Genomic DNA, 17,634 nt, shown 5'->3' on the forward strand with positions numbered 1-17,634 from the left:
CAAAATATTTCAAACCCTCCACCAGCAGAAAGACTATGACTCCCTGAAGGCTCAGATGATTAGCATTTTTAGGAATAAAGTGTTTTTAATTAAGGTATGTGCTTTGTTTTTTAGGCACGATGCTATTGCATGCCTAATAGATTGCAGTATAATGTAAACATAACTTTTATGTGCCCTGGGAACCGGAACATTCATAGGACTCGCTTTATTGCGGTATTCGCTTTCTTAATGGTTATTTGAAACAGCCCAAAAGATCTCTAAGATCTGCCAGTACTTGTTCTTTTTTTTTTTAATTTTTCATTATAGTTCATTTACAATGTTCTATCAATTTCTGCTGTACAGCAAAGCGACCCAGTCATACACATATATACATTTGTTTTCTAACATTATCTTCCAACATGTTCTATCACAAGGGATTGGATATAGTTCCCTGTGCTGTACAGCAGGATCCCATTGCTTATCTGCCTGTACTTGTTTCTCATGGAAATTTCTCTTTGTCTTCTCTGTACTTGAATTTATGCTCACTACTGGCCTGTAATGTGGTTTTTAATCAGTAGACATTGGCTGCAAAAAAGGGAATAAAGGGACTATCATTCTTAAGCAACAGCAATAAAATGACCCAAGCTAGGTACTAAAATGGGACAAGAATGTGCTTCCCACATATTTATCGGAACAGCCTCAACAAGCGTGGAGATGCTTGTAACTAGCGTTAAACAAGGTTCCCAACCCAAAGCCTGGCTTACCCTTGTCAGCGGCCACTACAAATGTCATAATTCCGAATGTGGCAGCAAAATCACTATCCATGAAATTAACATGGGGTGATCTCGGTTTCTATCGTGTTTAACTTTATAAAATGAAGCCATCTACTATTTGTTGAAAATTTGCATTCCTTAAGAGACATGAAGCGGGCTCTTCTTTCCCCACTTTTCTCTGCGCTGCATGCTGTTTATGAAAATGGGGGAGGGTGCCTCTTTCACAGGTGCCTTAGGGGGTAAAGAAAAAAAAACGAGCAGCTTTGGAGAAGGATTTTTATGTGATTATAATGAATAGTAAATAAGGCCTCCATTATCAAGGATAAGGGGCAGATAAGCCAGTGAAACATAAAAGCGCTGGAACAGTCATGGGCGTTCTAGCTCACCTGGAGGAAATGGTGCTCTCCTCAAGGAGCACCTGCATCTATAACAGGCTAAATCACAGAAGCAGTTCTTGAATCCGAAACAACAGGGAGCTGTATTATTGACTGAATCATCAGCATAACTTCATTAAGGGTCATTATTATAACTGGCATTTCCAAACAATGCAACCCCCCTGAATAGCTATGGCCCTGAGGGGTGCCCTGCTCAAAGGCCTGGACTTCAGATACTGTGTGACATGAAATAGGAGGTTACTTTAGTTTTCCTCCAAAAATCCTATCAACAGATCATATTTCAATCATCTATTTTTTAAAAATAATATTCATTGTTTAAAAGTCCTCCTTAGATACCAGCGAAAGGATAGGAAATGATGTGCCGAAATGTTTGTTCATTTGTTGGAATCATTTATTATTCTTGTATTATAAATGGAGAAAAAAAGGGAAAGAAGGAAAAAGTTAATCAAGCCAGAGTCAGGCCAGTGCAGAACAGTTCACACCACAGGCCCTAAATGGACCTGGGAATGCTGCAAACTGGAGGCGGAAGGAGGAAGGGGTGGGCAGAGCCTGCTGCTGCCAGATGAACAGGGTGCTTCAGAATAGCTGTTCTGCACCAAGTCCAGAGACAGAAGTTCTGCTGTAGGTCTTCATAAAGGTACACTGATGGATGGCCCAGCCTCCTCCCTAATGTCACACAGGCCGAGTTTATGTGACCTCTACTGGGTGTGTCTTAATGTTCTTCAGTGCAGCCCATTGGCCTCCTGCCAAAATGGGAGGGGGTGGGGGAAATACACCTCTGTCCAATGAACTGTCTTGGTTCTAGGATCAAATATAAGCTATGGTGAAGAACAGATGATTTTCAGGCAGTGCTTTGCAAGTATTCTATCTTGTAGTTGAGGTGTTTTTTGTTTGTTTGTTTTTTGGTTTTGTTTTTTTTTCCTTCTTTAGGGCTGTACCTGCAGCATATGGAAATTCCCAGGCTAGGGGTTGAATCAGAGCTGCAGCTGCCGGCCTACACCACAGCCACAGCAACTTGGGATCTGAGCCACATCTGCAACCTACACCACAGTTCACAGCAACACTGGATCCTTAACCTACTGAGTAAGGCCAGGGATTGAACCCGCATCCTCATGGATGCTGGTTGGATTCGTTTCCACTGCACCCCAATGGAAACTCCCTATAGTTGAGTTTTTAAATAAGAATTGTGCACCAGTGTCAGGAGCTGGATTCTCTTATAGTAAGAAACTGTGAAGGGAAGTTCTTTCAGACTAAAAGCAAACACATTTCCTTCACCAGCAACTGAGACGAGAGCAGGGCTGAAGGTCCTTTAGGAGAGGCACATAGCTCCTGTGATAACGGATCCAAAGGATGCATAGGAGAAAGCCAAAATAATCCATTATTTTTATAACCTTGATGGCCAACTAAGGGAATTTTAATTGGGAACAAAATACTTGAGCAAATTTGTTATGAATATTGTTATTCCTATATTTTAAATCTGGAAATGGTACATTTAACATAATTTTCAGAAAAATAGCCTCAACATTAACAAACAAATAGATTTTCATCTTAAGGTAGAGGCATTTCATTCCTAATAATCACGTCTTGAGCATTAACCTTAAATAAATTACTAAAGCATGTCGAAAAAACATGGCCTCCACATTTGCGATTTCACTTGCATGAGGCATGTGGTGGCTGAAAACAGTTGTTCTCCCCCGCCCCGGCCGCAAGATATCTGTGTCCTAGGCCCCGGAACCCGTAAAACCTGTAAATGTTACTGAACTTGGAGACAGCGTCTTTGCAGATATGATTCAGTGATGGGTCTTAAAATGGGGGGATTATCCTGGATTATCTAGTTGGGCCCTAAATTCAATCACATGTTTTCATACAAGAGAGATGCAGAGGGAAACATGATACAGACAAAAGAGGAGGCACAGATAGATGAGAAAGCAATGTGAAGGCAGAAGTGGAGGTTGAAATGATGCAAGAAATGCTGTCGGGAGGCGAGGAGCAGGTGCTCCCCTAGCACCTCCCAAGGAAGAACAGCCCTGCTGACACCCTGATTTCGGCCCCCGTGAAACCGATTTTGGAGTTCTGTTCGCCAGGACTCTGAAAGAATGAATTTCCTGTTTTCAAGCCACAAAGTTTGTGGTACTTTGTTACAGCAGCCACAGGAAACTAATACTGGGTGGTTAGAAGAACGTTGCACAGGACAACATATTTTACATGAGTTTTTCATTCCTTAAAATCAGTCATGGAAGAAATGAAAGAGTGGTTTTAAAAACTGTTGTCCTGGAGTACCCATTGTGGCTCAGCGGAAACAAACCTGACTACTATCCCTGCGGATATGGGTTCGATCCCTGGCCTCACTCAGTGGGTTAAAGGATCCGGCGTTGCTGTGAGCTGTGGTGTAGGTCGCAGATGTGTCTTGGATCCCGCATGGCTGTGGCTGTGGCTGTGGTGTAGGCCAGCAGCTGCCACTCCAATTTGACCCCCGGCCTGGGAACTTCCAGATGCTGTGGGTGCGGCCCTAAAAAGACCAATAAATAAATAGAGGAACTTTAATGTAAATATTTCCTGGCTCTGTTTAGTCAAGTTGTTGACAAGTAGATGTCCATAACAGTTGAGTAGCACTGTGTGATTTGCTGAGCCCAGTCACACTTGTAGGGTAAAACTTTGTTGTGAAAACTCACTCAGTGAAGGTCAAAACATACAAACCAAGGTCAGCTTGTATCTATGCACTGGATGAATGGATTTATGGATTTATAGGTGCTTGAAGTGTCTGGTAAAGTTCAGCTCAGACAGTCTGTCTCTATCTTACGGTTCCCATATCCCAAGGGGCTGCCATGCGTTAGAAACTGGGAGACATTTGTTTCTCCCTGTGGAGTGATGCTGGATGGACGGGGGTGGCAGGTGGCGGGGGAGGGGGGGGGGAGGTTCCTCACCACCATGCCAAGAGGCCAGTGACCCTCTTATCCTGCACGCTCATTCCCCGCCAGGCATGCCCTTCTCATTGCAGACCCAAAGGCATTCCAGCTGCCTGCAGGATTTTTCTCCAACTTAAATCCTAAATAATTTTTTTAAGAATGCAAGTAAGAACCATACCCCTGGAGGGAAAATGCAATTTCTTTAACAAAGGTTCATGGTACATCCTTTGTCAGGTATCTGTCTTTAAAACAATAAAGTATAGGTATAGTTGTTTCTAGTTTTATGTTCACCATAATGCAGGTCATTATTTAAAGTCTTAAGATAAAATTGGAGTCCAGGAAATTCTGATAAAATTACTTGGTGAATATTAAATAACTATGTTGAATAACACTATGCATTTGAATTTCTTGTATTTATGTCATTTCCTCTTCCTAACAGGGGAAAATTGAGGAAGCACTGAATGCATTTGAAGAACTAGTTCGCAGGTACCCTCAGAGCCCAGGGGCGCGCTATGGAAAAGCACAGGTACGTGGAAACCCTGCCACTTAGGATGCTGTTTATTCTGTATAATTGGACTTTCACCACCCAGTGTTTGTATTTTATTTTTCTCTTCTCGTGTGTATGCTGAATCAATTTCTCACGCATATGCCTGAATTCAAGCAAAAAATATTTTAAAATAAGACAATTAATTATTGCTGTTTTGCACTGGTGAATTTAGTGGCTTTTCTTTTTCTCCCCCTCCATATGGCTTCTGTCTGGGTTTGCAAAGAAAATAAAGAATAACACTTTTGTCACTCATTTCCCATCACCCTCACGTTCCTTCTGTTTAGACCCACCACATAGTTTTGACCTCAGGTTCCTTAGGGCTTTGGGAACCTCGTTTTATCACTAGAAGTGCCTGCAGAGGGTGCTTAGGAAAGACTCTTTTAATATAAAGTGGAATAGGGAGTTCCTGTTGTGGCTCAGTGATTAACAAGCCTGACTAAGAACCATGAGGTTTCGGATTCGATCCCTGGCCTCACTCAGTGGGTTAAGGATCCGGCGTTGCCGTGAGCTGTGGTGTAGGTTGCAGATGCGGCTTGGATCCAGTGTTTGCTGTGGCTGTGGCGTAGGCTGGCAGCTACAGCTCTGATTGGACCCCTAGCCTGGGAACCTCCATATGCCATGGGTGTGGCCCTAAAAAGAGAAAGTAAAATAAAATAAAATAATAAAATAAAGTGGATAGACTTTGTTCTCTCTGTAGTTTCTATCAGCTGACTCGTTTCTTACCACCTCCCTTCTCCCATCGCCACCTCCACCTTCTCCTTTCTTACTGAACCTTCTCCGTTTTCCAGCTCCTCAATTCATGAAGCTTTTCCACATCTGTCTGTAGCTGCGGAAACCCTCTGTGGGTCACGTACTGTTTTAGGCCCTGGGATTATCTAGAGGACACTCTAGGGGTCTCTGTCCTTGTGGAGCTTATATTCCAATGGAAGCTATTTTAAAAGTTTCTTATTCACAATTTTTTAGTGAAAGCCCACTATGTGGCAGGCCCTGTTCCAGGCACTGCAGCCACCCACAAAACACATGGCATTTTCATTGTAATGGAGAAGACAATCATGAGACATAGAAAATCTATTGCTTTTGCTACCGGATACTTTGTCAGGAGACAAAAACAAGGCAGAGCCCAGACATAGGATGCGTGAGGGGGTTGAGGTGCTGGATAGGACGGCAGGAAAATATCTCACCGCGGACGTGACCTTAGAGCAAAACCCTGAAAGTCTTTACGAATAAATATATATTTAAAGAATATTAGAAATGTTAAAATAAATACATTAGACCATCCCACATAGTAATACATGCCGCAAAGAGAAAGTCATGGAATATAGAGCAGGTCATTAAGATGTTTTGTTGGTGTGCTCACTGTGGCACCGTGGGTTAAGAATCCGACTGCAGTGGCTCAGGTCACTGCAGAGGCTGGGGTTTGATCCCTGGCAAGGTGCAGTGGGTTAAGGGATCCAGTGTTGCCATAGCTCATATTCAGTCCCTAGCCTGGGGACATATCTCCATATGCCCGGAGTGGGCCATTAAAAAAAAAAAAAAAAAAAGATTTTTTTTTGTTTGCAGATGTTGTATTTGAGTGACAGCAGACTACACTTGAGATAAGATGATCCAAAAAGGGAGGTGACAAGTGGCTGAGATGTGACAAGGTCGAGGAAGGAGATGTCCAGACAGAGCGAACAGTGGGGACAAAGGCCATGATGCCGGGACTCAGCCTTGGCATTATCTGTGGGGACTAGGGAGGGCTGAGCCGAGAGGGGTGACGTGGTGGCGGTTTAATTCTCTGAGCCGTGGGAGCCTTGGAGGGTTTGTGCATGGCATGCCTGGCTGGTTGTCTGTTTGTTTGTTTTAATGACGATTGCTTTGGTTGCTGGGTGGAGAATAGCTTGCAGAGTAGAAGCCAGGAGAATGGGGGGCCTGAGATCCACTAGCTCGGACAGTGGTTATGGCCGTGGAGATGGGCAGTGGAAAAGGGCGGAGCCAAGAGGACTTGATGATGGATTTGATGTGAGGGTCAGGAAGAGAGGACTCAAGGGCAACCCTGGGGTTTGGGGGTGGGCCATCTGAGGAGATGCCAGTTACTGACCCAGAAGATGGGTAGAGGCACAGGTTTCGGGGGCTGCAAAATCAAGAGTTTTCTTTCGGTCCTGTTAAGTTTGTGATGCCTATGACACAATCAAGTGCACATGTCCAGCAGACCATTGGAGTTATGGTGTCTGGAACCCAGGATGAAAGCCGAGGCTGATGTGCAAGTGTCAGGCAGTTGAGCTCCTCCAGCCTGCCTCGGGGACCAGACTGTCAGGCCTGCCCGGAAACAACAGATGTAGAGCTGCAGAAATTTTCCAGACCCAGGAGAAGCTGCCAACACCCCATTGGAGGGGGCAGTGCAGTCACTTGGGTGTGACACTCATACGGAAACCAACACGTCTAGAGATAAAACAAGTATGTTTTGCTCTGAACTGAGGGTGACGACCACTCAAAATCCAGATGCTTAAGTTCTTCCTGTCTTCCCTTTAAAAACTTATTAATTAAATTTGTATTAATTCAGTTTCAATAAGTTAAATTTGTGAAAATTTAATGCAAAGAAGTTCCTTTTATCCATGGTACGATATAGACTAGGTTTAGCAGACAGCAACTGCATTTTTCCTATAAATGAATTTGGTCAGTAATCCTCCCAAACTTCTAAATTGTATTGTTATTATTGAGCAAGAGAATATGTGTGTGTTGCCAAAAGATCACACCTATTCATATAAGTGATGTGCTTTGCCACTAGTTCTGACAATCATTTGGTGAAGGAAAGGATGTTAACTCAAGAGAATAAAGATTGGGGCAGATGCTAATTATGGCAAAAATGTTTGACGACTTAAAATTTTTCTCCATATGTGATATTAATTGCAGGTACCAAAGTCTAAGTAATGCGGTACTTTTTGCACAAGGCAGTGGCTGTATTTATACTCTTATTTAACAGTAAGAATTTGAGATTTACGCCCCAGCAATGTTTCTTATCTCTGAACTATTATGCTACAAAGTGTTATTGCCATTAACATCAGTGCACAATTTAAACATGGTAAAGTAAGGTTTAACAGACTAATTTAACAGAAACTTTAAATTCATAAGAGTTTTAGAAAAAAGTTCTACAGAGGATGGATTTCATAGGGAGGAATATGATGGCTTTTTCATTCTTTGTCAGCAGATTAAACAGTCAATGGAATATCCCAACACATTTTTAAAATTCCGCAACATTAAGTTAAATAGAAACTATAGTATTTGTCATTTCTAAAATAGCGCTGATATTGTCTTAATCTTTGGATTACTGTAAAAATCAATTTTGACCGAGTTCCCTGATCATCAGACACAAAATATTAAATTATGAGCTCAATTCACTTTATTATCTTACACAAATCGTTAATGCCTCTCAGGCAAGATATGCCATACCTCTTAGAAAGGTTGGATCGGGAGTTGTTTCCAATCAAAACACTTTGTGATGTTAACATCCTGAAACAAATGTTCAGTTTCAGCACAAATCGTTTATCTCCGTGTGCTAAATTGATCAAAATCAATTTTGATTTTCAGAGCAAAGCCTATTGGTTTTCTACAAGAGATTTTAAAAATTATGTGCCATTTTAATACCGATATTTTCCAACCCTGGAGGTTCTAAAATGTTTATACTTCATTCAGATGAAGGACTTGAGGATCAGGGGTGGGGACAGAGGAACAAAGTGTGTAGTTGTATCATCATTTTCTCATTTCAGATTGAGTTTGGTAAGATATGTATTACTCTCTCTATAGAGAATGATGTTTTGGTAGGCATTTGTCCTTGCACTGACCTTGAAAAACCTTCAGTCCTGGGATCTGTTTGGTAGCTCGAAGGGGTTGCCAGATGAAGAAGGCAAATGAGATGGCCTCAAAAGGGCTCTCTCAGCTCTAGGACTGGCATTCTGTGACATCATTTACGAACAGTCATGTTTTGGGGAGTTAACTCACTATAGCCAAACTCACAAGAAACTGATGCCTAAATAGAAAAGCCAGGATGTGAATATATGGAAGGCCACGAAGCAGGATGACCGGTATGGGTCACTGACATTGGATTTTCTCTCTTGGTAGATATGTCTATTCTGGAGACCATTTGCAGATATGAAAAGATTGTTGTATATGTGGAAGCTTTTATCTGTCAGGCACAGGTGAATTGCCCTTTTCTAACCTACAGAGTTTCATCCCATCAATTTTCCTTTATCATAAGTCCATCATTGTCTGTCACCACACTTCAATTCCAGCCCTCTTCGTCTTAGGAAACTTATCCTTATCAGTGCATGTTAATAAGTCATTTCCTTTTTTTTTTTTGTCTTTTTGCCTTTTCTGGGGCCACTTCCATGGCATATGGAGGTTCCCAGGCCAGGGGTCCAATCGGAGCTGTAGCCACTGGCCTACACCACAGCCACAGCAACGTGGGATCCTTAACCCACTGAGCAAGGCCAGGGACCCAACCCGAAACCTCATGGTTCCTAGTCAGATTCGTTAACCACTGAGCCATGACAGGAACTCCAATAAGTGATTTCTTTGATGTGATATTTTTCTGAAAAGCTTCCCACAGATATCTTATTTTTATCCATTTGTCCTGGTTCTTATTAGTTTTTCATTTGGGGGCCGGGTAGGGATGGATCATTTTCTTACTATGTCTTCACATTGTGGGATCATGGTTTTGTTTTTGTTTTTGTTTTTTTGTCTTTTTGCCATTTCTTGGGCCGCTCCCTCAGCATATGGAGGTTCCCAGGCTAGGGGTTGAATTGGAGCTGTAGCCACCGGCCTACACCAGAGCCACAGCAACACGGGATCCCAGCCGAGTCTGCAAATTACACCACAGCTCACGGCAACGCCGGATCCTTAACCTACTGAGCAAGGCCAGGGATCGAACCTGCAACCTGATGGTTTCTAGTCAGATTCATTAACCACTGCGCCACAATGGGAACTCCATGTGGGATTATGCTTTATTTTGGTTCTGTAGGAATCTATATATCGCCTACAGAACGTACTTTATTTTAACAAGGTAAAAATGCTAAATAGGGTAATCTAAGGGAAAAAAAACCCACGTATACTTCTTTTAGCATCTATATCACATTTTCTCAAATGGTCATCTTCAAATTGTAGTCAACTAAATCTGATGAGATTTGCAAAACCATTTTACACGTTCTCCCCTCTCTTCCCACCCCAGTATTTTGGTCCCTGTTCTCATGGATGAACTGTTCTCACCTACTGAAAGACATCATTCTAATTTTGGGTCCCCTGCATCATCAGATGTGCCCCCTCTCCTGGGACTTTCTTATCAGCTTAGAAACAGGCTCTAATATTTCCCATTGCTTAAAAAAACCCAACCAAACAAAAACAAAACCTCTCCCTTTTGTCTACATTACCTACAATTACTGGTCCATCTCTCTACTTCCCTTTACAGCAAAATTCCTTGAAATCGTTGTCTTCACCTCCCTCCCTCCTGTTTTCTCTTAAACCTGCTCCATTCAATTCTGGGTCCCCAGAAGCCCCATGGAAATGCTCTTGCTGGGGCCACGAGAGGCATCACATTGCCTAGAATGCTCTTCTCCCACATATGTTGGTGCCTCACTTCCTCTCTTCTCTCAGACCCTCTTTGACCATCTTCGTTAAAGCGGAATCCTCCCTGCCGCCCACTCCCAGTGTTCCTAAGCCTGCATTGTATCCACAGCATTTATGGCATTCCTAAGCCAGGAATTCCTAAGCCTGCATTGTATCCACAACACTTACAGCCCCAAGACACGTGATACTTTCATTTGCGTATTGATGTAACTTTCCAGAACGAAGCAAAAAGGGAAAAGGGCTTCGTCCGTTTTGTCCAATCTGTCTGCCACCTGCATAGAACAATGCCTGACTCCCAGAACATAGCTGTTGAATGAATGAATGAACACAGGGATAAACCAGTGAAAGAACAGGACCTGCGGATGGGAGTTCTGTCTGCTAATGTTAATGTGTAACAGCCCAGCATATATTAGCCTTGCTTTCACAATATTCTTTCTCCTCTGTAGTCCTAACTTTTCTTCCTATTACGAAAATAATGGGTTGTGTTGCTTTGCTTTACTTGTTTATCCTTCATAAAAAGAAAATTTTCATTTGTCCTGGATTACTTTTTTAAAATTAAGGTATAATTGATTTACAATGTTATGCTAATTTCTGCTGTACAGCAAAGTGACCCAGTCTCCTCTCTCTCTCTCTCACGCGTGCGTGCACACACACACATATTTATCTTCTTATATTATCTTCCATCATGTTCTATTGCAAGAGACTGGATATAGTTCCTTGTGCTATATACAGTAGGACCTCATTGCCCATCCATTCTCAATGTAATAGTTTGCATCTACCAACCTCAAGTCCATCCCACTCCCTCACCCCTGACCCCGGCAACCACAAGTCTGCTCTTCATGTCTGAGTCTGTCTCTGCTTTATAGATAGGTTCATTTGTGCCATATTTTAGATTCCACATATAAGTGATATCACGTGGTATTTGTTTTTCTCTTTCTGACTTGCTCTGCTTAGTATCAGAATCTCTAGTTGCATCCATGTTGCTGCAAATGGCATTATTTTGTTCTTTTTTATGGCTGAGTAGTATTCCATTATGTATATGTACCACATCTTCTTAACCCTTTCATCTGTCAGTGGACACTTAGGTTGTTTCCATGTCTTCACCTTTGTAAATAGTGCTGCTATGAATATAGAGGTGCATATATCTTTTTGAATGATGGTTTTGTCCTGATATATGCCCAGGAGTGGGATTGCTGGATCATATAAATGGTAGCTCTATGTTCAGTTTTCCGAGGCACTTCCATGCTCTTCTCCATAGTGGTTATACTAGTTTACATTCCCACCAACGGTGTAGGATGGATGTCTTGGATGACTGCTCTTTTTTTTTTTTTTGGTCTTTTCTAGGGCCGCACCCGTGGCATATGGAGGTTCCCAGGCTAGAGGAGGCTAGCCTCCAATTAGAGGCTAATTGGAGCTATAGCCGCCGGCCTACGCCAGAGCCACAGCAACACGGGACCTACACCACAGCTCACAGCAACGCCGGGTCCTTAACCCATTGAGCAAGTCCAGGGATCGAACCTGCAACCTCATGGTTCCTAGTCAGATTCATTAACCACTGGGCCACAATGGGAACTCCTCAGATGACTTTGAAAGCATGTCCCAAAGCCAACTTTTCATAAATATTTTGGGTAACTGCAAAAATAGCTTGTCCTGGGACATTTATCCCGTGTCGCAACTTCCTCCAGTGTGAAGATGATTTGGCCGAGAAGAGGAGGAGCAATGAGATCCTGCGCAGGGCCATCCAGACTTACCAGGAGGCGGCCAGCCTGCCCGACGTCCCTGCAGACCTCGTGAAGCTGAGCTTGAAGCGACGGTCAGACAGACAACAATTTCTAGGTGAGATGGATAAGAATCTGCTCAGTAGCAAATGGTGCACTTTTATCTTGAAAAGCCTGACGGCTGTGTGTACTTATAGAAAAGTTTAGTTACATGGAAGGAAACCTGAGTATTATAACTCATTTCAGGCAATTTATCTGACGGTGACAGACTGAAATAGCAATCCTAATCTTCATACTGGCAAAGATGCAGATGGTATTTTTGCCGCCAATCCACCCCAAACACATTTTACAGATGAGGCAAATGGAATCTTGAGAGGTTGGATAATTTGCCTAAGGAATCATAGCTAATAAATTAATAGGTCTGCAATCAAGAGCTCCTCCTATCATCCCAAACTCTTCTCTTTCTGAACTATCACCAACTGATTCACGGAGGCTGAAATCATCAGTGCAGTAATTTTTTTTTTTTTTTGTGGCTGCACCCATGGCCTGTGGCCCCAGTCCCCCGGGCCAGGGATTGAGTCTAAGCCGCAGCTGTGACCTATGCCTCAGTTGTGGCCACACCGGATCTTTTAACCCTGCCGCAGTCGGATTCTTCACCCACTGAACCACAGTGGAAACTCTGAGTGCAATAATTTTTCTGGAGGAATGGTGGTTCTAAGCCCTCTAAAAATTTTACCTGTTGAGTTTTTTACTTTATACCAAAGAGCATGATAGGGAAAAAATGTTCATCAACAAGCAAATTTGCAAATTCTTTGAACAGAGCAGCATAAAGCATCTACTCTGACTGACCCAGGTTCCCAGGGCCAAAGGCAAGTGAGACTCACTTTATTTTAACCAGGCTAGTGATGGGTTCTCTCTCACCCAGAATGCCCTCAGTGTGCCGGGAGGGGAGACTAAAGCATGTGTAACTGCTCAGGTGGGCTCTCTGCTGGCTGGATGGGTTACATAGGCGAATTATCTCAATGTCACTAGAAGAGCCCCATGAAAGTAATGTTCAAGGCCAACTGAACCTTGTATCAGTTTTCCGAGGGTTAGAATTAAAGGGAGTTGTGTCGCTTTGGAAAATGGGTTAGAAACTGGAAGAAATAGCCCATTAGACATATTCATAAGGGCTAGTCCAGGGGAAGAAAAATGCACAGCACACAGAGCGAATGGAAAAGGCAGGGCTGCGGCTCCATGCACGCACGCACCTTGGGTGCACAATCAGTATCACCAAGCTGTCCTCTTTCTGCAGGCCTCTGATATGGCTCTGTTTAGCACGGTGGGTTTTTTACATTAATTTTTATTTTTAAAAAGAATACATAGGTGTTCCCGTCGTGGCTCAGCCGGTTATGAACCTGACGAGTGTCCATGAGGATGCGAGTTTAATTCCTGGCCTCACTCAGTGGGTTAAAGATGCGGCATTGCCATGAGCTGTGGTGTAGGTTGCAGACATAGCTCGGATCCCGTGTTGCTGTGGCTCTGGCGTAGGCCGGCAGCTGTAGCTCCAATTGGACCCCTAGCCTGGGAACCTCCATATACCGCAGGTACGGCCCTAAAGAAAGAAAGAAAGACATAAAATATCTTTCATCTTGATTCCTGGATTTTTGGTGCCCTTTTATTAAACTCTGCACTAACTGTCTGCCTCATCACCCTATATAGCCCTGGAGAAAGATGACCTGTGAGTAGATCTGACCTTCTTTCAAAATAGTCCTTCAATATTTGAATCTAGTCTTCCCTCTGAATGAGAATGAGACGGGGAGGGAATCCGACGCAGACAAGGTGGTTCGTTCCTCAGAGGCAGCGTGGAAGGAACAGGGAGCATGTGGCAGCAGGACAAAATCTCACCTGGGCCTTTGCCGTGGTTCAGCTGGAGGGAGTTTAGAGGCAGAAGGAGAGTGTGAGCCTAGGCTGGGCAGATGGGAAGGAAGGGTCCAGGGAGGGGGAGTCAGATTTATTCATGCAACAAAGAATGGCTGAGCAAACCACCCTAGGTCGCCAGTAATGGAGAGTGGGTCATGGGGTAAAGTAGCGGTATTTTACGCCAGATAGGTTTTCTGTTAGGGAGGCATCTAACTGCAATTAGCTTTTTTTTTTTTAATTATTAACGTATAGTTGATTTACAATGTTACGCCAATTTCTGCCGTACAGCAAAGTGACCCAGTCTTACCTATGTATACATTCCCTTTCTTAGATTATCTTCCATCATGGTCTATCCCAAGAGAGCAGATAGAGTTCCCTGTGCGAGGCAGGAGGATCTCATTGCTTCTCCTTTTTAAATGTAATAGTTTACGTCTACTAACATCAAACTCTCAGTCCATCCCACTCCCCCCCCAAAAAAACTAAATAATGCCATTTGCAGCGATGTGGATGCAACTAGAGATTCTCATACCAGGTGAAGTAAAGCAGAAAGATAAAGACAAATACCATATGATGTCACTTGTACATGGAATCTAAAATATGGCACAAACAATCCTATCTGCATTAGCTTATTGATGGTCCTACCATCTTAGCTGATTTTCAGTTTGTCAGCAAAACCCTAGTGGTAATTAATCTCATTATGTGTACTAGTCTCATTTGGAAAACTTTCTGTTATACTTGTCTTTCCAGCTATGGTGAGGAGTAATGACGCCTGGCCCCTGAAATCTTAAATTCCATAAGACAGTCTTAAAAATGAACTGAAGCTCAGTTTTCGTGACACGTGTACGCATAGTATCTTCTCGTCCACCAGAGGGCGCCCTAATACCGAACGATGCCTCCTTTGCCTCAAGGACTAGGTCGAAAGCCAGAGAGGAGAGCACCTCAGTGCCTCCTCAGGTTCCATGGAGGGTGCTGGACCCTCTATGGAATCTATTAGATTTTTTAATTTATCTGTTCTCTGTGCATAATTTTAAAGTTAGTCATAATAAACCAAAAATATCCCAGAAAAAATACTTTTTAAGTAAGGACTTGGTAACTGAAATTTTCTTAAGTAGGAATTTGACATCAAAGGGTAAATGTTGATGATGAATTTAGAGAAAAAGAATATATATATATATATATATATATATATATAATACATATAAAAAACTGGGTAACTTTGCTGTGCAGCAGAAATTGACAGGACATTGTAAATCAACTATGGAAAAATTAAAAAGAAAAAGAAAATAAGAATGCCTTTAAAATATTTATCATCAGTATTATATTCAGTATCTTCTTATGGGAGCTACTGATGCTTTGGCAGCTGCAGAATGAAATCCTAATAGAGACTTAGCTGTCAGTATACAGTCAGATTTAAGCAGGTCTTCAGGCTCTGTTGAATAGTCTCTTATAATGTGTAGTCTCAATACAAAGGTGAACATAATCTGTTTTTTTTTTTTTTCTTTCCACCAAATCAGGTCAGATGAGAGGTTCCCTGCTTACTCTACAGAAGCTAGTTCAACTCTTTCCTGATGACACTTCCTTAAAGAATGACCTCGGAGTGGGGTACCTCTTGATAGGAGATAATGACAATGCCAAGAAGGTTTATGAAGCGGTGAGCAAGCAGCAATGTGCTATTAACTACATCAAATTATTTTGAATATGAAGTTCTAATGTTACTTGCAAATTGCATTTAATTCTTCCTGTCTCTTACTCTATTTTATATTCAGTTAAATTGAATTTAAGTATTATTATGGTTGGCTATCCTAAGTTTTGTTTCATCCTTTCCCCACTTCATCAGAAGATTTTAGATTTTAGATGACCCTTGGTACATCAAAACCTTCAACCTATAATTGTGATATTTTAAAAAATGATGTATTTATCAGTCCACAAATAGCCTTTCTAAAAGTGTTCTTTATGATAGGAAGAGGAACTCAAAAGCTTATAACTTAAACTCATGACCTGAAAAACACATAATCTTGTACTTCTTTTCACTCAAAGTCCAAACTAGAGAGAGACTACACAACACAAGACTTTCGGACCTATGGATTAAATCACTCACCTTTCAGAGGGCATTGACTGTTTGATCCTATAGCAAGGATACCTTTAAAAAAAGTCTCCCTTATAATGGATGCTGTAATAAATAACTGCAAAGTCACAAGTAACTATATAATCTAGAAAACTGTGACTCCTTCAAGCACTGAGGGACGTTGGTACAGAATAGACAGGATTGAGAACTATGTCTAGATACTCATATTGCAGCAGAACAAAGAGTGGGAAAAAAATGTATACATGTAAGAGTAACTTGATCCCCATGCTGTACAGCGGAAAAAAGAAAAAAAGAAAAAAAAGAATAGACAGGATACCCAATGAACTTGGAAGCTGGAGCACATCAGAGCCTCTGTAAAAGAAAAAAAGCACATTTCGTTGTTATTCTGTTATTTAGGTCTTGGGATCAATGGCTTTCAAGCTGATGTACTTTGCATCAAAATGCTGCTGCTCAGTACAGGCAATAAGATTCCTTCTGTTTTTAAAATGCTGTGGGGAATAGTGATTTCATTCTCAGTCTAGGGACTGGATCCACTCACAAAGTGGTGCTTTCCTCTTTTTTTTTTTTTTTTTTTCCCGCTCTTGGTCCCCTAATCAAGAAAAACGGACTTTCAGAGCAATAGTCTTTTGACTTTTGTCCTAATTTTTCCATTTTCTGAAAGAGAAGAAATGGGACCTTTGCTGTTTATAGCATTTCTACTATCTATTCAGAGTGGATTGAGCTTACAGTGTTGAAAATGTGTGCCACCTACTAAGGTACCTGTTATAAATCATGAAATAAGTCCATATGGGGCATTGTATTTGCTAAGGGCTAAGACAGTACATTGAATACCCTGTCTTGCAGAGTTTGGCTAAGAGAAACATCGTGTTATCTCAATGGTCCAGGAACATAGGAATGTAAGAATTGCCAAACTATATCAGAAATGCCCATTATTAGATACACACTTTCACAAGCCACAAAGATGGAATTACAGAAGTCCTTTCTTCCCTCTCTCTCTCCCTTCCTGCCTTTCCTCCTTCCTTCCTTCTTCCAAAAAACCATGCTCAAGTGTCTATAGGGTGTCAAGGACATTCGAGGTTAGCCTAGGGTCTGAAGGCATCCTTGTTTCTTTCATGCACTATAGGTTTGTCCTTTTGCAAAACCTTCCTTGAATATATTTATTCCTTTAACCTGATACTAAATGATGTTGAAACATTTTCATTCATTTTGAAAAATAAAACTTAACCTGCTGTTGTTTATATATTTGAAATTATAATCCCATAGGAATTAATAACAGGATGCAGAAAGTCTAAAATATCCCCATATTACACAACCGAATGGGTTTCTTTTTAAAGACATATTAACATCCTGAAAATATGTGTGGGGTTTGTCTTTTGTTCCCTGCTCTCACTGCTAAGTTAATAAGCTGAATCTAATGGATTCTCTTTCCTTTACCAAAGTTTATCCTATATGTTGATGTCTCAGTCAAAGATCATTTTCAGAAAAGGGATATTGTAACTTTATATTTCTCCTATGTTGATTTTTATCTTTGAATAAATCTATAAAAACCATCAATCACTCCCTTTCTGGGTTTTTTAGCTCCTTCTAGTTTCAACCAAGACCGATTTAAAGTGGTTGGAGGTGGTTGCCTCACAGCCGTGGCTTTTGGAGGCTCTCCTCCACCTTCCTCCACGTTGGTAACACATCACTTCCCTGAGTCACACCCGGTGGAAAGTCCAGCATCTTCCTGA

At 41.9% G+C, this 17,634-nt stretch overlaps 1 protein-coding gene across 1 annotated transcript in view; it reads left to right on the plus strand.

Moving 5' to 3' along the window:
• The window catches only part of ASPH (aspartate beta-hydroxylase), a 176,723-nt gene that overhangs the window by 108,937 nt on the left and 50,152 nt on the right, over positions 1-17,634 (plus strand). The window contains exons 17-19 of the mRNA XM_047783864.1: positions 4,493-4,579; positions 11,884-12,034; positions 15,333-15,469. Coding sequence (XP_047639820.1) covers positions 4,493-4,579; positions 11,884-12,034; positions 15,333-15,469 — 375 coding nt within the window. The remainder of the gene's footprint in view (positions 1-4,492; positions 4,580-11,883; positions 12,035-15,332; positions 15,470-17,634) is intronic.

This window comes from Phacochoerus africanus, chromosome 6, assembly GCF_016906955.1.
Source record: "Phacochoerus africanus isolate WHEZ1 chromosome 6, ROS_Pafr_v1, whole genome shotgun sequence".
Classification (NCBI taxonomy): Eukaryota; Metazoa; Chordata; class Mammalia; order Artiodactyla; family Suidae; genus Phacochoerus; species Phacochoerus africanus.